Here is a 22,677-nt window from a genome sequence, read left to right as displayed (position 1 = left end):
GTCATCGGCATGGACATTGAAGTCACCCAGAATCAAAAGTCTCGGGTGCCTCAATGCCCATCCTGTTGCGGCCTCCATCAGTGATAGTAAGGCGCTGGCCGGTGCGTTAGGCGGTCGGTACACCAGCCAGATCGCCAACCCCTCCCCAACATCCCACGCCAGGCCGGCACATTCAATGCCCTTGATCTCCGGAGCCGGGAGGGCCCGGAAGGAGTAAACCTCTCGAATGAACAGGGCCACCCCTCCCCCCCGCCCGCTAGTCCGCGACTGGTGAAAGACCGAGTATCCTGGGGGCGCGATCTGGGAGAGAGCTACGGTCTCCCCATCGCAGACCCAGGTCTCGGTCACGCATGCCAGGTCCGTATCCTGTTCGAGCAGGAATTCCCGAAGGATAGAGGTCTTATTATTAATGGACCTGGCATTACATAACACCAGTGACGGAGGCGAGTAATCTCGCCTTGCCCCCCTACCTGTCACCATCGGGATGGGACGCAGGCTGGAAGGTGGTCGAGCACTATCTCGTCTCGATCTCCTTCCCTTCCCTTCCCTTCCGATCTCCTTCCCTTCCAAACTAGTGGCCATCATCACATCTTGTGGCAGTGAATTTCATAAATAAATTATTTTGTTAAGAAATATTTTGGTTTGTTTGGATCCTATTATGAATTGATTCACTGGGGGCTTCTTTCTTCTAATATTGCATAATTGGGAAGTAAAAGTTATTTCCATTCAATTGCTTCATATTGCATAATTTTATAAACTTCTATTATATCCTCCCTTTCTTTAGTCATTTTTTTAATAACAAAAAACTCCAAATACTTTAGTCTTCCCTTGTATTGAAGATGCTCCTACATCAGATCATTTTAATTTCCCTTCTGACTTTCTATTCCTTTCCCAGTCACCTGGTATGCTTTTGAAATGAGGTCACCTGAACAGAATATAGTATTTCAAATGTGGCTGCCTGACTGATTTAAAGGCACTTTGATTCTGTCAACTCATTTTGTAATAACCCCAAGTATGGAGTTTGACTTTTTCACTGCTCTTGAAGGCTGAGTTATCCCATTAAGCTTGTGATTGCCTGTTCAGACCCATCAGCCTATATACACAAGAAACCTCGAAGCTTGTTTGACCAAGATATTCCCATCTTCCTCCTCACTCTATGAAATGGTGAGAAAAAAAGGAAGAGAAGCTTCCATCTTGCAGCTGCATTTCCCCCTTGCTCCCTATTAAGCTTTTTCCCATCTGAAGGGACTATGGAAAGAATTCTCTTCTTGAAGCTCCTCTCCAAACTTCCTCAAGCGTCTTAGTCCATTTGTCTTGCTAACTCAAAAAATGATAAAATACAGAAAGAGAGAAAGGAGACATATTATAAGGGATGTGCACAATTATCATTCTTGCACTCCTTCCCTCCCCTGCTTCCTCGTCTGCCCTCCTGTCCCTTTCAGAAGTCATGAAAGCCCACATGAAGAAAAGCATTTGTAGGTAGAGAAAATGGGATGACTGAGCTGCTCAGAGGCCTGATTAAATTCAGGGGCTCAAAGTTATTCAGGAATGCAGTTTGAAGCAGGCTGGGTGACCCAAGTTATTTTTGCTGTTCCATCAGAGCAGATGGCTAAGCCTCTCCTCCATCAGCCCCTTGATTGTAGAGGCTGAATTCCAGGACCATTTCCAGGTTCTGAGGAGCCCTGGGTAGAAAGTGCTCAGGGGGCTCCACTCCTCTGCCCATCACCAGCACCCCCTTTCACACTTCCTCTCCACCTTCACACATGTACACCACATCTGCCTGGATATCCTTCCCCTGCCTGCTCATGATGCTGCTGTCTTCTTTGCCACCTGCCTGCCTTTTCCTCAGTGGCACTGGGCAGTATGTGTGGCTGGCAGTGCCACTGCTGTGACCATAAGGAACACTGCTTGCACTGCCCACATACCTTTGCCTAGAAATGCTGTGCAGCCCAGGTAGCCAGGAGCACAGGAGGTGGAATGCTTGCAAATGAGCGGGTGAGGGAAGGACATGCAGGCAGGTGACAGAGTAAGTGGGGAGGTGGGGGTCAGTTTAGTGGGCCATGCCAGTATCCCCGGGCCCTGGCAGATGCCCAACCCCGAGGTATGCTGACACCAGTCCTCCTAAATTCACTTGTTTGATTTAAAGCCCTTTTACTTCTTGTCTTGCTGTTAGCATGTACAAGAGAAAAAACAGAAATTGTGCAAATGCAACACAGAGAACAACAGTTTTAAATGTGCTTGTAGCAGGCTTTTGAATGGTTTGATGGCCATGGAGAAAAGCAGATGTACAACTGCATTTCAGTCTTCCTGTGTTTACAGTGCATGATTTTGGTCTCTGCAGGAAACTTTCTCTTTTCAAAAGCACAATGGGCTTCTGACATACCTTTACAAACTGGCAGGAACAAACTGTACAAACTGCAGGCAAACTAGAATCTATGGAGGAGAGACAGAAAACAATGTGCCACCTTCACTGTCCTCACCATAGCACTGGGTTCTCTAGAAGAGGCATCAGGGGCAACACAGTGGTCAGCATGTCCGTTACAGAAGCAGCTCCCTTCCACTTGCATCTCAGTCAAGGCATAAAAAGCACTGGGTATGCGGTAGCCATGGTGTGTGGGGTGGGACAGGTGAGTGAAGTTGATCCTCAAGTTGGTGAATTCAGCCAGATCTATCCAAGACAAATGAGAGAGAACAATGGAGGGCAGAGAAAACACACAAATCTGAGAAGTATACAAAGGCCAAAAAGAGCTTTAAGCCAAGAGCCTTTGGTTCAGACACCAAAGATCCAAAATGACATGACAGTGATAGCCATGCTGGTATGTAGTTCTTTTTATGTACCAATAAATGAAAGAAAATAATAGGGCTATGTCTGCATCCAGAGAAGTATATTTCAGAAAGATCAGTAACAGACCTTGCTACACAGGGAATGCTTTCTAAATGGATTGCTGGCTCCCGCAGAGTTGCTAAACTATTTTAAGGAATGCTTCCTTGTCTCCAAACAATAAATATTATTATTTCTTAGCACACACAATTGCACTACTGTGCAGAGGTTCTTCATTTGGCATCAGAACAGCAGTTTGAGTCCCAGTTTCCACAGGCACCAAATGGGATTAAGCTAAACCCACTTAAAAGGTAGTCAGCATACTGTAGTTGTGAGACTTTAGGACAATGACGGGAAAACCTGTGTTCCAGACTGCATTCTGCGATGAAGTTTATCAAATGACCTTGGGCCAGTCACTCACAGCCAAACCTACTTACATAATTATTGTGATGACATGGGGGGAGGACCACATATACCCCCCTAAGCTTCTTAGATAAACATCAGGATGATTGTCTAATAAGTGAAACATAAAACTGACACAAAATTCTGAACTTCACAGCTCTCTCATGCTTCCTCCTAGAGAAAATGTGCAAACAAATCCTGAATGATGCAGACAGCCGCTCCCAGAGAAGCTGAACATGCTAATAATAACAGGTAATATTATCTGTGTAACATTATATTATTTCATTTAATAGGGAGAAATCGTCTAGAATTTTCTGATAAAAATTCCAGACTATGCAATGTTGAGCCCCAAGACATAGCATCTGCTCCACTCACAGCTATAAAACTTACTCAAAAATGAACTGTCCTCCTCTGCATCTACCTCTTCTGATACATTCATTTCTGTTCCTTCCACAGAATCAATGACTCACATCTTCACCCATCCTACACAACCCCTAAGCACATATTTGTTCTTAAAGCAGCAGCAAAGGTAATCAGAAGCAGGAGCACAATCTGGTTCTGAATCATATGTTATTGTCAGGGTTGAGATACCTTCAATACCTGCTGGAAGGAATCCTCCAATGGAGCATGCAGTCAAGTTCTGCCCCCTGTAATCCATTCAGTATAAATATAATTGACAAACATATGTACATACTGTTGATACTTTGGCTTCGAGATGTCCTCATTCCAGATGTAAGATCAATGAGGTTGAACTCAATCTTTCAAGAACAGAGGAGGAAGAAATGACTAATGTCAAAAGATAATAGTGTAAGTGTTTCTGTCTTTTGTTATTGGAGAAAATAGTCAATGGACACATCCCACTAAGGCCATTGCACTTTTACACAAGTACTAAGAACATAAGAAAATGAGCAGCCCCAGCTGGATCCAACCAATGGTCCATCTAGTCCTGTTTCACACAGCAGCCAACCAGTCGACCTGGAGGACCAACAAACATGGCATGAAGGTGTTCTATAAATGTGTCTCACCCCTTTTTAAAGCCAATTACATTCACGTCCATCACTACATCCATTAGCAGTGAATTCCACAGTTCAAGTACTCACTGAGTAAAGAAGTATTTCCATTTATGTGCCCAACCACTTCACTGGGTGCCCAACCACTTCATTAGGTGCCTCTTCTAGTTTTATGGAAGAAGGAGAAAAAACTCTCTCTACTTGATGCACCTGAAGTATAATTTTATAAACCTCTATCATGCCCCCCTTAACCATATTTTTTTCTAGATTGAAAAGTCTCAGACTTTCCTGCCTTTCCTCATAGGAAAGATGCTCCAACACCTTAGTCATCTTAGTTGCCCTGTTCTATACTTCTCCAGCTCTGCTACATCATTAAGAACATAAGAACATAAGAGAAGCCATGTTAGATCAGGCCAATGGCCCATCCAGTCCAACACTCTGTGTCACACAGTGGCAAAAAATTGTTTATATATATATACGCACACACTGTGGCTAATAGCCACTGATGGACCTCTGCTCCATATTTTTATCTAAACCCCTCTTGAAGGTGGCTATGCTTGTGGCCGCCACCACCTCCTGTGGCAGTGAATTCCACATGTTAATCACCCTTTGGGTGAAGAAGTACTTCCTTTTATCCGTTTTAACCTGTCTGCTCAGCAATTTCATTTTTTGCTAGTGAAGAAGTTAGTGCATGGAAATACTGATGCAATGAGCACCAATCTATGGTTTTGTGTGATGTTTGTGAATACCACCAACTGGTCATTTATCTAAGAAAGGCTCTGCTCAGATATGGCACACTGTGACAATGTAATGGACTTTGACTGGCATTTCAAACTATATAAGATAGCCAAATATTCCCTTAACAGAGAAGAGGCTAATGCAGAGAAGCACAAAGCATAGAATAGGAATGGGAACTAGGAATGATAAACAATAGTATCTTATCACTAAATCAGGTAACATATAGACCGATTTCCCACTAGCCTTACGCCACTCTCACGCTCCTCTTCTCTGCGGGGGTTCCATTGGATTTCACACTGTCTGCCCTGGAGCTGCAACTAGCTTCGCTTTTTTCGCGCAGCAAACAGAAACTGGTTTTTTAGAGGTTTCTGTTTGCCACGCGAAAAAGGTGAAGCTAGTTGTACAGTTACCACTAGCCAGATGAATGGCTGTCACCATCACAGTAGATGTCAAAACAAACCACTTGAGATGCCATAAGTTAGCTAAGTTTTGTGAACTTCACATCACCTTCTGTAGGTGGTAAGCATCACATTGGCTATACCTTCCCCCCACCCTGAGGTGGTCTGTGATGAGTCTGTATATCCTGACACCGGACATCCTGCCAGCTCTGTGGGAGGCCTCTGGAGATCCATGGAAATGAGGTGGCACAATCTGTGGACAAGTACTGATAAATTTTCCAGGTCCTGCCAAAGTCAGTAGATCTTTCAATCACCATGCCAACTGGCAGAGGGCTCTAGAGAAACAAGAGAAAGAGAACTAAAGGCAAGCTCTCCTTGATAAACCAAAACAGAGGAACATACAATTTCACAAGTCTCTGTTCATCCTCTCCAAGAAAATTTAAATGATACATCTCTTCAAAAAGTATGCAGCTTTTAAAGTTTTGAGGGCTGCATAAGTGATTTTCTTTGGGACATTTTCCAGCTATGTTTGATCTTGGCAAGGGCAGAAAGAAGGCTATATGGAAGACAAACTAGGGATGAGGGTAGACAAACAGGATTTATAATTTTCCTTCATGGAGAGCAGCCTTTCCCTGAGGCATCTACTGTTGGCTTTCAGAGATCTGTGGGTTTAAGATTGCAGCTTTATCTTATTTAGTTATTGGGCAGAGGGGGGGAAGTAATTTGGAAACTTTTTTTCTTTTTCTAAGCCACTTTGGGTCACTATGGAGAGAAAGGTGGCCGCCTAGAATCAGGATATAAATCCATCCTGGCTTTAACCTTGGCCAGCTGTTCCACCAGCCTTGTTTATTCTCACCTGCAAATGAAATGTGCCAAGAGGTGCCAAGTTTCATCCCCCTCCCCAAATGTGCCATGAGCCATTGCCATGTTTGGTACAATGAATAATAGAATCATAGAGCTGGTAGGGACCTCCAGGGTCATCTAATCCAAACATTTGCAAAATGTAGGAAATTCACAACTACCTCCCCTCACACTCCCAATGACCTCCATGCCCAGAAGATGGCAAAACACCTCCAGGAACATTGGCCAAACTGGCCTGGAGAAAATTGCTTCCTGGCCCCAAAGTGGCAATCAGCATTCCCTTGGGCCTGTAAGAAAGGGCCACAAGAACTAAGCACTGATGCAACCCTTCCTGCCCTCCCTCCCATGATCTGCTTAAGTTCACAGAATCAGCATTGCTGTCAAGATGGCCATCCAGCCTCTGTTTTGAAACTTCCGAGGAAAGAGAAGCTCTAGTGCGTAGGACCCAAGACATTACCGTTAAAGAGGCTATTTTGTCCATGGACATTATCAGAATGTAAGTTTAAATTAATGCATGACCTCTTGGCTTTTGGCTACTCAATAACAGAGGGAAATTTAAGGCACCTTTTTGGGAACTCCCAGATTCCAGGAGCTGTTGGTGAGCCAGTTTGGTGTAGTGGTTAAGTGTGTGGACTCTTATCTGGGAGAACCGGGTTTGATTCCCCACTCCTCCACTTGCACCTGCTGGAATAACAGGGGGAAATTTAAGGCATCTTTTTGGGAACTCCCAGATTCCAGGAGCTGTTGGTGAGCCAGTTTGGTGTAGTGGTTAAGTGTGTGGACTCTTATCTGGGAGAACCGGGTTTGATTCCCCACTCCTCCACTTGCACCTGCTGGAATGGCCTTGGGTCAGCCATAGCTCTGGCAGAAGTTGTCCTTGAAAGGGCAGCTGCTGGGAGAGCCCTCTCCAGCCCCACCCACCTCACAGGGTGTTTGTTGTGGGGGAGGAAGGTAAAGGAGATTGTAAGCCGCTCTGAGACTCTTCGGAGTGGAGGGCGGGATATAAATCCAATATCTTCTTAAAATATCTGTTGGAAGGCCAAGTTCATAAAATAACATCAATGCACTGCATAAACATCTTATTGGATTGTGCTGCTCAGAACCAAGGGTGCTCCTAGGGTCGCCAACCCAGAGTTTGGAAATTCACAGAGATTTGGAGGAGCATCCTGTGGGTCAAGCAAGTTTGGGGCAGGGAGGAACCCCAGTAGGGTATAGAGCCCACCCTCCAAAATTGCTGTTGTCTCCAGGGTAACTGATCACCATCTTCAAACATCTCCATCTCACCTAGATGTTGGCACCCCTAGCTTCCCACTCTATCATGACAGGCTGTTCAGGAAACACCCCTCTGTCATACCCAATGCTTCATCAGGATGCCAACCAATTCTCCCTGCTTTTCCTGAGCAAGCCACCACATGCCTGCCAAATTAGTCGTAGCATAACCAGTCATCCAACTAGGCCTATTTATGCCTAGTTGGACATCATGAAGCAGCATCCAAATGCCAGTTAGGGGAAACTCAAAAAATTCTAAAGAAACCAGACAATCTCACAATATTCCAGGGCAGGGAGGGTCAGCAGCACATGGCAAATGCCTGAATAGGAGGAGTGCAGCTCTCTCCAGTAGCCCCTCCCCAGAACCCTCAAATTAGCTGGAACATCTCCAGCCCTGGCAATCCAGTCCTATGCCTCATTTGCATGAAAAGGAGATAGAATAACTTGATAACTATTCTGCCATGGATGCCTTTACTACTTTCATAGTTGGCGGGGGGGGGGGTGCAATGTAGGGCCCTGAGAAAGCTATAGATTCAGATTCTCTCTCCCTAGGGTTGTCAGCTCTGAATTGAGCAATACCTGGAGATTTGGGGGGTAGAGCTTAGGGGAGTTTGAGCAGGAGATGGACTTCTGTAGGATACAATGCCATAGTGTCCACCCTCCAAAACAGCCATTTTCTCCTGCTAACTTGATCTCATTTGTCTAGAGATCAATAGGAATAGCAGGAGATGCCATCTGGAAGTTGGTGACTCTCTCTCTCCCTCCCACTCCACTCCCGGTAGTTAACACACAGCTATATACATACCCTGAAGTCCAGTAGAATGCTACTCAGTTGAAACTTTCTATCCAGATCTAGTTGGAGAGATACAGGATTCACATCTAAGAAATATAAAAGAGCAGTTTTCATGGGACCGGGTCATGGAGATTGTAAAACCAAAACCTTTTCTTATTGGCTATCCTGTTTCTCTTTGCACTTGATTTACTGAAACTGAAATCCCATTTGCTAACTCCATGTGACCCAATCCCTTCAACCCATAATCCCCATTCTATGATAATCTGATGCATAGTCAGGTTTGAAAATCATAAAGCCAGTTCACACAATGTGTACTGGATGTTTTGTGCTTTCCAAGTGCATAAAGGCCTGATTCTGATCAGGATAATGGTACACATGGAAAAGGAGCTTCAACATCTCCCCACTCGCAATGCTGTTTTCCTGACTTGAAACAGCTCTGGAACCACTGTTTGCTCTATTGGAAATCTTACATGTAACTTCCCCACAAAGCAAATACAAGCACTTTGGGGTAAGACTGCCAGCCCCCAGGTGGTGGCTGGAAATCTCCTGTTACTACAACTGATCTCCAGATAAGAGAAATCAGATCACCTGGAGAAAATGGATGCTTTGGAAGGTGAACACTATGGCATTATACCTTATTGAGGTCCCTCCCCTTTCCAAACCCCACCATCCTCAGGCTGCACCCAATGCGGAGCTGGCAACTTTACTTTTAGGACAGGAAGACTGCAGGGGGAGGGGTTGGCCAAAGACCATTCTCCATGCATTCTGTAGTCCCATAACAAATCAGGCCCTTGTGTGCTTGGAAACCACAGAACTTTCAGCACAAGCATAATCCAAATGCCTTGTGGCTGCCTCAAGGACTTTGTATTGTGTGATCAGTCCTTAAATGGACACAGGCTGGTACACAGCACTGCTAAGAAAGTGTCTGAAAGTGGTTCTAGAGCTGTTTCTAGTTTCTTGTCTTCTGCTTCAACACCTCCTCCCTCAAAAGACAGTACCAGTAAGATTTTTACTTTCACTCCCATGCACATTTTAAAACAGTTCCTTGAAGGGTATACTGAGGAGGCTAGAAGCTTACCATTCTGGGACTGCCACCATCGCATGGGTCCATTAGAAGAGAGGACATTGTCCACCCTGTGACTGTTGAATGCATGAGATACTCTGGAATCACATCGGCAACATTTCATTTGCCACTGAAAGAGAGCAAGAGGCAGATACCGGATTAGATTGCCCAGAAAATGAGATTTCTATCCTTTGGAAAATAATAATTTGTTTTCTGAATGAAGGGTTTTGTTACATAATAAATCCAAGTCATTATTCAAATGTAAGTAAATTCAGGGACATGGTATGCACATTACAGGAAACAAAGAAAGAAAGAAAAATATCTTGGATGAAAGAACCTAGGGATCTGACAGGGAAAAATAATCTGACAGCTGAAGCAGGATATTGTATAGGACTTCCTCCTAAACTTGATCAAAGTAATAAAGCACAATTCATTTTTACTTAACATTAGCTATTGCACTTATTTCCTACCTTTCATTGATGGGAGCTCAATGGGTACAGCCCTGGGGGGGACACTGAATTGGGTGCCCCCCCCAGGTGGTGGCGGGGAGCAAGTGAGCGAGTGAGGAAGGGAGAGCCGCTGCCTTTCCCACCAGCAGATAAAGGTCCCACCGATCAGCTGATCAGTGGCCCTTTCACTGGCATTCTCCCATGCCTTCTAAATCACATGGGAGGGAGGGGGCAGCAGAGGCAAAGGCGGCGTGAATGTGCGTGTCCAGATTGCAGTGCCTGAAGCAAGGCTGTACCGCGCCATCACACCAGGACACTCAGCATGGTGGCAGCAAAGGGAGCTCCACTCTGTGGGGGGGGGGGGAGGGAACTGGGGTGTGTGCTTTGCCCACAAGCTGGGGTGAGACCACGGGGGGCCTCTCCTGGGGCGCCATATGGTCTGGCGCTAGCAATGTGCATAACATAGTTCCCTGGCAGCTTCTTCTGCCACTCTTGTGGCAGAACAGCTTTTTGGTTTTTTAATTAGTAGTAACTTTATCTCTATAGCATTTATGATGACTACTAATAGTTTTAACCATCAGAGACAGCTCACTGGTATCATGCTGGAGAAAACTGGAGAAAACTGGATACTGAGGGGAATGTGGGTGATAAGTTTCAAAAATCTGCAGTTTCTCACTCACATGGTAGGCAAACCTGCTTTGACTATAATTTTTCTGAAAAGGACATGCCAAAGCAGGTTGAGAAAGATTATATGACAATATTATGTGGATAATATTTTTTAAATGCTTCAGTTTGAAAATAATGAAGAGGAAAACATCCAAGTGAACAGACCCCAGATTCAGCAAGATCTTCAGATCATATGCTGGGACTATTATAGTCAACCAAACTCATCACTCGTGTAGCCCCACCCGGAAGTGAGCTCTAAAAGCATTTAGATGCCTTTGGAGCCCATCCAGGTTGGGCTGGCCGAATGAGCTCCAAGAGTGAGCTCTGAAGGCCTTTATATGGCTTCATAGCCCACTCTGGGAGCTCAGTTGGGCCAGCCCAACCCAGAGGTAGGCTCCAATGGCATTTGAATGCTTTTAGATCTCACTCAGGTTTGGTCATGGGCCAATGGTGGATTCTGGAAGCATTTAAAAGCCTTTGGAGCTCACTTCAGGTTGAGCTGCCAGACCCAGAAGTAAGCGCCAAAGGTATTTAAATGTCTTCAGAGCCTGCAGAAACCTTCCCACAAACCTCCATGAAAAACATGGAAGTTCATGGGAAGATAATGGAAGTCAAACCCCTAGTTCCGGCTTGAACCGGGGTTCGTGCCCATCTCTATCTCAGTTTATAAGTCACATATCAAGCAGTCTGTGAAAACCTGTCCATCAATTGTATAGAAGCTGCTGGGCTTGGGGAGACTTAAGGGGAAGTAGATAGGGTGGCAGCTCTCATGGCCTTCTGTGGTTCTCTGCCTCTGTACATGCATGGCATCAAAGGTGCTGAATATGTCTTTATCCATTCATTAACAATGGTGGATTCTGGCAGCATTTAAAAGCCTTTGGAGCTCACTTCAGGTTGAGCTGCCAGACCCAGAAGTAAGCGCCAAAGGTATTTAAATGTCTTCAGAGCCTGCAGAAACCTTCCCACAAACCTCCATGAAAAACATGGAAGTTCATGGGAAGATAATGGAAGTCAAACCCCTAGTTCCGGCTTGAACCGGGGTTCGTGCCCATCTCTATCTCAGTTTATAAGTCACATATCAAGCAGTCTGTGAAAACCTGTCCATCAATTGTATAGAAGCTGCTGGGCTTGGGGAGACTTAAGGGGAAGTAGATAGGGTGGCAGCTCTCATGGCCTTCTGTGGTTCTCTGCCTCTGTACATGCATGGCATCAAAGGTGCTGAATATGTCTTTATCCATTCATTAACAAGGGAACTAAAAACATTAAAAGCATATTATCATTTTATCTCATTGAGCCTTCTGCTGCGGTTGGAGTCCCTCCATTTGGACAAACAAAAAGGTCTTTATCTTTCAGAACATTTCAAGCCTTGCCCGCACTGCACCATACACACTCCTAATTCAGTCATATAGAGGGCAAACAGCTTCAGTGGGTGAAAGGTTACTAGGTGGAAAGTCAAGCAGACCAAAAGTCATCTCCTCTGCTGGAGTGAGTAATTCAAGAACCCAAGCAGGCTGAGTTATCCCCAAAGGATCAAGCATATATGGCTTAAAGAGACTGCAGCCCCAACTTCACAAACAAACTAGCAAATGATAGGTCATGTTAAGTCCCAAATCTTAAGGAAAAGTCTTCCAAATTCTTTAAGCAAACATACAAAGAGCTAGGATAGAAAGCAGATACCGTAAGCGACATACTATAGTTATAAATACTGGTCATATTTACATACCACATTCAAGAAACTTTACAGATATTTCAAACATCAACTAAAACCTCTTTTTAAAAAATGTGATATTACCAGGAGTACTAGTGGGAAATCTTATACAGGCAACTTGAGTTTTGAGGGAGTTTAGTTTTCAAGGTTTGTTTGTTTTAAAAAAATTTTTTTAATGAGCTAGCCAGTAATTAATCTACTTCAAAAGGCAGATGAAAGAGCGATACATCCAAGTGGGTAGCCATGTTGGTCTGAAGCAATGGAATAAAGCTAGAGTCTCGTGGCACCTTTAAGACCAATAAAGTTTTATCCAAGGTATGAACTTTTGTGCACAAACACACTTCTTCAGATAAAATGAAATAGAAGAAAACCATTCAAACTTGTAGCCAGGATAGAAAAGCAAATTAGCATATAACATGATGAAGACGTTTTCAGACAAAACAGGAACAACAAGCCAAGTGTACATGGTCAACAGCTGTACAGATCCAATTAAGGGGGAACAACACTTAAAGCAATAAACATATCAAAATAAGAGATGTGTGTAAAAGAATATTTTCTAATTGTCGGAAGTTAACTGAGATTCCTTTACTACACCCCATTCATTTCCCCTTAAGCATGAAGGTAACAAACAGCATTTTTTCCTCTTAATTGGGGTGGGGTGCAGTATATTTCAAGTTTCATCGCATTACATTGTTCTAAATACTATACCAATATATTGTTCTTAAGAGGTGTTATGTCAGAAAAAAATCTATTTACATAAACATTACATTGCATTACAAACACTATTCCATTATATTATTCCAAGAGAGAAAATGTATAAAAATACAGAAGAAGTATAGTCCTTGGTAAGAATGAGTTTAGCATATGCAATGAGTTAAGAAACCAATATCCCTGTTAAGTCCTGAGGAGTGTTTGTTCTGAGCGTTGTAATAACTTATAAATCAGCAATTTCCTTTCAATTCTGTTCCTGAAGTTCCTTTGCAATAAAACAGCTACTTTGAGGTCACCCATTAAATGTTCTGGGAGGTTAAGGTATTCCCCTACATTCTCATTCTTGTGATTCCTGATGTCAGATTTGTGTCCATTTATCCTTTGGTATAGGGTTTGTCCTGTTTGCCCTGTGTAGAGAACTGAAAGGCATTGTTGGCATTTAATATAATGCCAGCCCAAGGGCACATGGTGCCCTAAGCAGGTGCCCCACCACCACCCCTGCAGCACTCCAACGCAGCACCATGCTCCGTCACAACCCCTGAGGGCACTGTACTGAGGCACAGCACCCGTCCACCCCCTCCCCTCCCCTCCCCTCCCCTCCCCGTTGCCTCCTCTCCCACATGATCAGAGCACGCCATGCCTGGGCCATACTGGCTACGAAATGGTGTGTATCTTATCTTTCAAAGAACACGCCGGAGGCTTCTCCCCACTCCTTTCCGGAACCGGAAGGGAGGGGGAGCCAAGCCTTCTCCAGTGCGTCCTTTGAAAGATAAGATGCACGCCACATCATGGCTGGCAGGTCCCAGGCACGGTGTGCTTTGATCATGCCGGAGGGGAGGCAACGGGAAGGGAAAAGAAAGGAGGGGCTGTCAGCAGCAGGGGGGAGAGGAGGCAGGCAAACTAGGCACTTGCCTGAGGCAGTGAGAGGGGGAGCTCAATTTGGCACCCCACCCTCCTGACACCCTAGGCAACCACCTAGTTTGCCTAGTGGGCGAGCCGGCCCTGATTTAATGGCATATATAATGTTAGAAGATGAGCATGGGAGTAAGTCTAAAATGGAGTAGTTGATGTTAGGTCCAGTGATTGTGTTGTCTGCGAGTATGTGGCAACAAAGCTGGCATCTGGGTTTATTGAAAGCTCTGGTACCAGCATCCATGTTCAGATAAGATGTTGCATTATTGTGGGTGAGGAGTTTTTTGAGATGGGGGGATGTCTGTGTGCAAGAAAAGATTTCTCCCCCCCCCCCCCGGATTTGTGAAAGAGAGCTGTCATTGTCCAGTAGGGGTGAAGGAGAAAGAAGGAGCCCTGGCATTCATTGCCAGTCACCGAACAGCAACTGAGGAGAGGAGCTGCAGTTCAAACAGCATAGGTGTTGTGTTGCTATGTTGGTTTAAAGTGAACTATAATCCTAGTTGCTACTTTGATGTGTTATGAACCCAGGCCCTTCTCTGCCAGTGTTGAGTAATTTTACATAGGGCTTTTTGCCATCTTCCCAGTATCTCAAAATCTGAGACTTTTGGTGAGCAGGTCCTAGTGAGATTTAGGGATGCAAGAAGCCTGGATAAAAAGTATCCTGTCTTTTCAACAGAGGCTTAATGAGCTGTTGTTTACCAGATTATGTTACTTGCCTCAATGGCATGAAGACCTTCACCCACCCATTTCCACACATTAAGCCTCTGTTAAAATAATAGAACCCCCCCCCCCCTTACCCTTTGTTGACAACCTTAGTGAGACCTGGTAACATCACAATGAATAACAGCACTAATTCATCACATAAAAGAGTAAAAAATAACATGGAAATTAACTAAATGTATAATGGGTTGAGGTTTTAGTGCCACATTACCTCCCATCTCAGAATTACCAGGAAAAGACACATTTTTTAAAACCCTAACCATAACAGAGAAAATGCATGTATAGGCAGCTGTTGCTATTGCCCGTTTTCAGGGGGGACACCTTCTGCAGGTGACCAGAGCTGCCATGGCAGAGCACAGAGCATATCTGTAGATATGAGGGACCAAGGCTTTGTATGTGATATCCAGGACCTTGAATTGACCTGGTAACTAATGGGCAACCAACAGAGTAACTGCAGACTGGGAGTAATATGCATGCTCCAAGCTGCAGTTTACATAAATAAAGCTGACTTATACTGAAACAGACCACTTATTTGTCAATGCCAGTATTCTCGACTCTGACCGGCAGAAGCTTTCTGGATCCTCAAGAAGAGGTCTTTCACATCTGCCTACCATCTGCTCCTTTTAACTGGAAATCCTGGGGATTGAATCTGAGGCTTTCTGCAGGCAAAGTGGATGCTCATATATACTGTGGCATCATGGAAGAAGGTCATTCTCCCAGGGAGTCTCAGGAACCTGAATCCTCTAAATATCTCATCCATTTTTGCTCAATGTAAAACACTGTAAAAGGTTTGCCTGCTGTCAATAATTCCAGTAGGACTTTGCATTTGTTGAAATCAAGGTCATGCCACTTTGGAAGAGTTTCACCAAAGTGTTCTGCCTGCCACACAGATTAGCCACATCTGTGCTTGGACACTGAAATATTTGTTTCACAAGGCAGACTGCTGCAGTTTTGAATTTTTTTATTATTTTATATAAAATTAACACTCAAAGCAAATGTAGGAATCGTCTGTTTTAAACAAATTGTGTAACATTTTCATTGCTTAATAACATAACGTTGCCTTTGGCTGAAATTGCAGTTTGTGAGAGGAGGCGCATATTTCAAAGTAGAGAGGGGAAATCACTGATCAGAAAATAAAGCTATGGATTAGAGACAAAACTACAGACCCTTAAGGCCAAATCTATACAGCAGTTTAATTGTCAAAGCTGCCAGCATAAGTCTCTAATTGTGAGAGTACTGAGATTTCTGTGTCAGATATCACTAATTTCCTCATAGAATGATAGGTCCTTGGGCATTTGGAGAGAAACAATAAGGGCTATTTAACAGATTACAAAGGCCTCATGATGGCCTTTTTTTTGGGGGGGGGGGGGGAGACATATATAACCATCATTTCATGTAAGTTTCCCATAGAACAAATAGCTGATCTCAGCTGACAAAGATCAGCTCCCCTGGAGAAAATGGCTGCTTTGAATGGTGGACTCTATTGCATTGTACCATGCTGAGGCCCCTCTCCTCCCCAAAATCCACCATCTCCCTCATCTATTCCCAAAGTCTCCAGATATTTTCCAGCACAGACCTGGCAACCCTAGTGCCAGCACTCTATGTCAGGATTCTAAAGGTGCCCACGCACTCCAAAAGACTGGGGACACCTGCTCTAAACACTAGCATTTATATAAAACAGACATTACTGCTAGTGGCTATTAAAACAAACATTCTACAAACCTTTAGGGTTGACAGCTTTTTTCCTGGTTGGGCTCCTATGCCTCCAAACCTGCATGATTGGCACAAATTCAGCAGACTTTCCCATCATTTTACTTTCATGTTAAAAAATATACAGACCCCTAGAAGAAAAGCTTATTTTTAAAATGAGAATGCCATGTGTGAGCGGAGATGAAGAGTATGGGGATCCAGTGGTGGTTTGCAATGCAAACAGGGGTCTAGAATCCAGCTTGGGGGGGGGGGGGGGACAGGTGGTAGCTGTGAAAGAATTCTCAAAAATGCTTCACCTCAAATAAGAGAAGAAACTCTTTGTGAGGACATCTGGTGGGACTTGAGGCATATGTAAGGCTGCCAATTGGCCTGGAGCAGCATTTCCCAATGGCAGGGTCGCAACCTGGCACCAGGCCATGCAGGCCTCAATGCCAGGTTGTGGAGCCTCCCATTGACATCCCCCTTGCCGGCGGAAGTGAGGGGATGCAGCTACGCTTGCACGTGGGCCTCCCCACTTCCCCCTGGCCAGCGGAAGTCAGGGGACCCAGCTCCAATCCTATTTCTTTCCGATTTTCTTTTTCTTTCTCTTTCTTTCTTTCTTTCTTTCTTTCTTTCTTTCTTTCTTTCTTTCTTTCTTTTGTCCCTCCTTTCTTTCACTCATTCCCTCCCGTTTCCTTCCTTCCCATTTCCTTTCTCTTTCTTTTTTCTTTTTTTTCTATTTGTTTCCAATTCTCTCCCCTTTCTTTCTTTCTTTCTTTCTTTCTTTCTTTCTTTCTTTCTTTCTTTCTTTCTTTCTTTTTCTTTCTGTCTTTCTGTTACCCGTCTATTTGCTTTATTTCCCACTCCCCTATCTCTTTTTCTCTCTTTCTGTCAGTCAGTCTTTTCTCCTTCCTCACTTTCTCTCTTTCTTTCTCTCTCTTTCTGTCAGTCTTTTCCCAGTCTTCCTTCCTTCTTTCTCTCCCCTTTCTCTCTTTCTCTCAGTCAGTCATTTCTCCTGTCTCCTTCCTTCCTTCCTTCCTTCCTTCCTTCCTTCCTTCCTTCCTTCCTTCCTTCCTTCCTTCCTTCCTTCCTCTTTGAGAGCCAGTTTGGTGTAGTGGTTAAGTGTGCGGACTCTTATCTGGGAGAACCGGGTTTGATTCCCCACTCCTCCACTTGCACCTGCTGGAATGGCCTTGGGTCAGCCATAGCCCTGGCAGAGGTTGTCCTTGAAAGGGCAGCTGCTGTGAGAGCCCTCTCCAGCCCCACCCACCTCACAGGGTGTCTGTTGTGGGGGAGGAAGGTAAAGGAGATTGTAAGCCGCTCTGAGACTCTTCAGAGTGGAGGGCGGGATATAAATCCAATATCGTCTTCTTCTTCTTCTCCTTCCTTCCTTCCTTCCTTCCTTCCTTCCTTCCTTCCTTCCTTCCTTCCTTCCTTCCTTCCTTGCCATTGCTAATCTGAGTAGATCTGGGGGGGAGAGAGAGAAGCTTGAAATGCCCTGCCATTTCATGTTTCCCAATCTGAGAGCATTTTATATTTTTAATTTTCTTCTGTGTGATCCTTGTGCTTTTTCTTTATCTTTTATTTTTAAAATTGCATTGCAAAATCCCACTATTTTCCTACCTTTCCTAAACAAAATATTGCAAGAGTTTTAAGCATGTTTGTACATTATTTCCTGTCTCCTGGCTCCACTCCCAAATTTTAGTGGGCCACAAGGAGAAGTGTAAAAATAACCGGGCCACAGGGTGGGGGGGGTGGAGTTTGGGAAACCATGGTCTGGAGGAAAATGCTCTATCCTTTTAATTCATGCTAAATTGTTCTTTTTTTATTAAAATATTTGTACCCTATCATTCCTCAAAGCAGGATGATATTTGCTTTCATGCCATTAAAAGCTTCAGTTTAGGGTTGCCAGGTCTTACCTGGCTGCTGGCAGAGGACTCCAGTCCTCTTTCCTGGAGTCCTCTATGATCAACACAGAGTTTTTACCCTAATGCTAGAGCATCCCCCATGCAACATGCCCAGTGCCATGATGTCATCATGCTGGGCACTTTGAGCATGCCAGTGCTTTTTGGAGGCTGGGCTCCCCCACCAGACAGTTCTGTGGTGGTGCATTGGAGGCCCTAAAAGTGGGGGGAAACCCACCCCTGATGGGGGATTGGGACCCCTACTTAAGCTGCTCACCTTTACATATTAAGCTTCTATTAAAGATACATTTTTTCCAGGCCTGTTAGCAACCCTAGTTACTCCTAGTATAAAACACATTAAAATCAGCCCATTGAGGACAAAGTTTAAATGAGGTTCAGATAGCAGCCTGATACATGGATTATGACTCTGTGTTCTTTGAATGTTTCTAAAGTCTGTGGCTCATTGCAGTACATAACGTGCATTCTAATACAAAACAATTCTCCAGGCTTTACAGAGGGTTATTAACAACCTGAAGGAAAAAAGTCCTGTCCTTTCAATAATGACTTAATATGAAGCTATTTAGCAGGATATTATTATTTACCCCCAAGCCATGGGGAACATCACCTGCCCATTTCCACATATCAAAGCACTATTAAAGGAACAGGACACTTTTTCTCCAGGTTGTTGGCAACCAGGTTTTGCGGGGAGGTCAAAGGAAAATCGTTGTACACACCTTTAGAAGACTGAAATAGCCTTTGGGAAAAAGAAGTGTATGGATATATAAGCAAAGATAAAGTAGAATAGTAATGGCTCAAGAAAGCCACTGATCTCATTATGTGGAACCATGTTTACACATTACACTTGCTGGTCATGTATTACACTTTACACATTACACTTGCTGGTTCATCTGTCAGTCTGGGCTACCATACACAGCATCTCAGGGTGAAGCTTTCTGTGTCCTTATAACTGAACTATTAAAGGAATTATTGACTGCTGGTGTTGAACTATGGCTGTGGTCAGACAACAGATTTAGTGCAATCTGGCCCTACCTTTAATTAAACCGGGGGGGGGGGGGTTGTACCTGAGAGTTTTGATTACACGTCCCATCGCAACCTGCTTCAGCATGTGCTCACTCTGTAGTTGATTGATCAGATTACTGCTCTGCAGCAACCATGGAGTGGGTGGTCAAGCAGCTTTCTTTCATCATTTGTCTTCTGAGCATGCACATAAGTGCTTATGCTAAATAGCACTGAAAACTCCTGCCAGGATGGTGGCAGCTAGTGGCCAATGGGATTGCTGGAGGAGTCTACTGGGATATTTAGTTTAGCATGTTTTTGAAAATGTCCTTTAGAGGTTTTCTTAAGAAAAACACAGTCTTGAGAAGTTCCCATGAGAGACAAAGAGAGAGAGAGAGATGTCTGTAAACTATAAATAATAAATGTACAAGTGGTGACTGATGACCAGGGGGCATTTATGTGCATGTCCCTATCTGATCAAAAAGAGAGGGGGCAGATGGGAACGATCACGCTTCCCAACTAACTTCAGTTCAGACATGCAGAAATGTGGGATGAAAGTGCTGACATCCATAAGGACCAGACTTTTGCTGGTGCCTAATAACTCCACTTTGAAGGGGTCAGAACGAGGTGCCAGCAACTGAGAAATGGGAGGCAAATGCCGCTGTCTGATCATGCACTTTAAATCTGGAAGGGAACAGCAACTACTTTGGATCAAAATGCTTGTCTGACCACAGACTGTATCAAGAGAGAGCTAGAACAGTATGTAGATTTTTTTAAAGAGTGAAAGCTATCTCAAGGATTGGCAGAAGTAGGATGGAGACAAGTAATAAGTCAGCTCAGGTCAGGGTTACTCATTAAAGCTCTATTACGCAACCCTCTCTCTTTACATTTCTAAATCTGATATAATTATAGCATCAAGTTACGTTATAAAGGAAAATTCCAAGACAGAGCTCTCATAGACATCCATCTTCATCTTTGAGCAGAGAGAAGTAGGCCAGACATACAATTCACTGCAGATTTCGAAAAAATCTCAAAGGACAGAGCAGGCTTGGTATTTTTCCACTGATTTTTCCACTTGATTTTAAAAACCTGAAGGACTTCATAGGGGACCCCAACCTTTTTGAGCATGTGTGAACCTTTGCCATTTGACACAGGGTAGTGGGTACAACCACAAAATGGCTGCCACAAGACATAGCACTATACCCAGAGAAAGTTCAATTGCAGACAATAAGGAGTAATTTTTAAAATACACTGGGAAAGGCAAATCAGAGACTAAAAACCAATCCTGGGGTGGCAATAGCACCAAAGCAACAACATTTTAATCTGCAGAGCCAATCAAATCTTCAGTGTTCAATGCCAGCTCTTCGTTGAAGATTGTGGGGGTGGAGCCTGGGGAGGGACCTCAACAGGATATAATGCCATAGAGTTCACCCTCCAAAGCAGACATTTGCTCCAGGGGAATTGCTCTTGGTCATCTGGAGATCAATTATAATAGCAGGAGATTTCCAGGTGCTACCTGGAGATTGACAACCTGTGTATCCAGTCAGAAGCTGTGCTGCACAAGAGCCACACCTGGACCCACATGCTTTCTGAAAACACTTGGCAGGCACCACAGCAGGTGTCAGCAGCCACCATAGTGCCTACAAGCGCCACAATGGGGACCCCTGGTTTAAGATAATCTCCATTGAGGAAAAAAAGGAAGCCAAGTAAAAAAGGCTTTAAAAGGTGGGGACTGTGGCTTCAACAAACACAAAATGTAATAACTGTGGATAATTCTGATTTTGCTACCTCTCTTTTTTCTATACCCTGCTACATAATATAATAATATATTTTTTAAAAACTTTGTTATGGAAAAAACGATGAGGGCTTTTTAAGAGAGCTGATTCATTTGTCACAAATTCCAGAGGGGTAGCTATGTTACAACACCACCCTAAACCATGCTGTACCCCTCTAAGACTATTGACTGCTTATGATGGCATTAAGTCTGTTGCAGCAAAGTTAAGCAAGAATCCAAGTAGTACTTGAGAATTAATAGGTGTCTTCAGGTGTCTCAGAATCATTACTGATAAATCTAGGCCAGTGATCCCCAATGTAGGCGCAATGACCCCTACTGCTTACTGGTGCCCACTTACTAATACTCCAAAGTATCTCTTCCCCAAAGCAAAAAGTTAATTCTACATTTCCTCTGTTTCACTGGAGCAGGACTTGCTTCAGAAGAGTTCAGGAGGCACCCCCTTTGTGTCTGCAGGGAGTAGCTATTCGATAATGACTGCCACCACCATCATTGGAGAATGCTAGGATTTGAATATTCCAGCATTCTGTGATTGGCCTCGAGTGCCGTATACTCAAAATCTTGAAATGCCTACAGGTTCAGTAAGGTTGAGGCCCCTTGATCTAGGCTGTTCTATATTACCTATCACTCCTTCATAATGAATATCTAAGTTACCACCATCACACAACACAACATACTTTGGACTTTTGGCAGCACTTCTATTACAAGGACTCTTCACTAGTTTCTCTTAACTCTCTACTTTTATGAGTTTTGATAACTTTTATTTTGACTGCCACTTCAGCTATAAAGTCTCAGAGATTAGACCTGCCAGCTCATGGAAGTTCACAACCGATTGATATTACAGATAAAACAATAAAATCATTATACAGTTCAATAAATTAACATAATTGAACATACCAAAATGGTTCAAAGGTCTATAAAATGTCCAAGATTTAAAAAGGGTGGGGGGACAAACACCCCCACAGATAGTAAATAAGCTAAGTTGGGGTGGAGACAAAGCAGGGGAAACCAGAATGATTAGACACTGTCACCTAGGCTTCCCAAACCTCCCGCTCTGGCGGGAGACTTCTGGGTTCGCAGCCTGATCCCCCGCTTTTCAAAACTCTGGAAGCGGGGGTGGGGAGTGGGGGGGGAGAACATACCTGTAGGCGTCATGTTGTAGAGCTCCTGAGCCCTTTGCAAAATGTCTGCCCCTTTAAGGCTGGGCAGGAAGCAGGAAGGGCTTCTGAGAACGGCCCCTCCCTTTCTTTTGCTTTCGTTTTCACAGCAAGTAGAGTTGTCCGGAAGAAGATCTGGTAAGTGTGTGTGTGAGAGAGAGGGAGGGGGCAGGGGATTCCCTGGTTTGGAGGCCCTCCCCCCCCTTTAGAAAGCGTAGGGGGGGGGAGGGAAATTTCTACTGGGCACTCTATTATTCCCTATGGAGAACGATTCCCATAGGGAATAATAGGGAATTCATCCGTGGGTATTGGGGGCTCTGGAGGGGGGCTGTTTTTTGAGGTAGAGGCGCCAAATTTTTAGTATAGCATCTAGTGCCTCTCCCCAAAATACCTCCCAAGTTTCAATACGATTGGACCAGAGGGTCCAATTCTATGAGCCCCAAAAGATGGTGCCCCTATCCTTAATTATTTCTTATGGAAGAAAGGCATTTAAAGAGGTGTGTTGTCCCTTTAAATGTGATGGCCAGAACTCCCTTGGAGTTCAATTATGCTTGTCACACCCTTGTTCCTGGCTCCGCACCAATGTCTCCTGGCTCC

General features: G+C 44.2%; 1 protein-coding gene across 1 annotated transcript in view; it reads right to left on the bottom strand.

The window, feature by feature from the left end:
• The window catches only part of LAMB3 (laminin subunit beta 3), an 86,810-nt gene that overhangs the window by 50,577 nt on the left and 13,556 nt on the right, over positions 1–22,677 (bottom strand). Inside the window, exons 3-7 of the mRNA XM_060231253.1 lie at positions 9,371–9,485; positions 8,305–8,378; positions 5,513–5,704; positions 3,918–3,981; positions 2,481–2,668 (exon numbers count right to left, since the gene is read on the bottom strand). Of these exons, the coding sequence (XP_060087236.1) occupies positions 2,481–2,668; positions 3,918–3,981; positions 5,513–5,704; positions 8,305–8,378; positions 9,371–9,485 (633 nt within the window). The remainder of the gene's footprint in view (positions 1–2,480; positions 2,669–3,917; positions 3,982–5,512; positions 5,705–8,304; positions 8,379–9,370; positions 9,486–22,677) is intronic.

This window comes from Heteronotia binoei, chromosome 2 (assembly GCF_032191835.1).
Source record: "Heteronotia binoei isolate CCM8104 ecotype False Entrance Well chromosome 2, APGP_CSIRO_Hbin_v1, whole genome shotgun sequence".
Classification (NCBI taxonomy): domain Eukaryota; kingdom Metazoa; phylum Chordata; class Lepidosauria; order Squamata; family Gekkonidae; genus Heteronotia; species Heteronotia binoei.
Note: the sequence above shows the minus strand (reverse complement) of the source record. Positions and strands in the feature narration are given on the sequence as shown.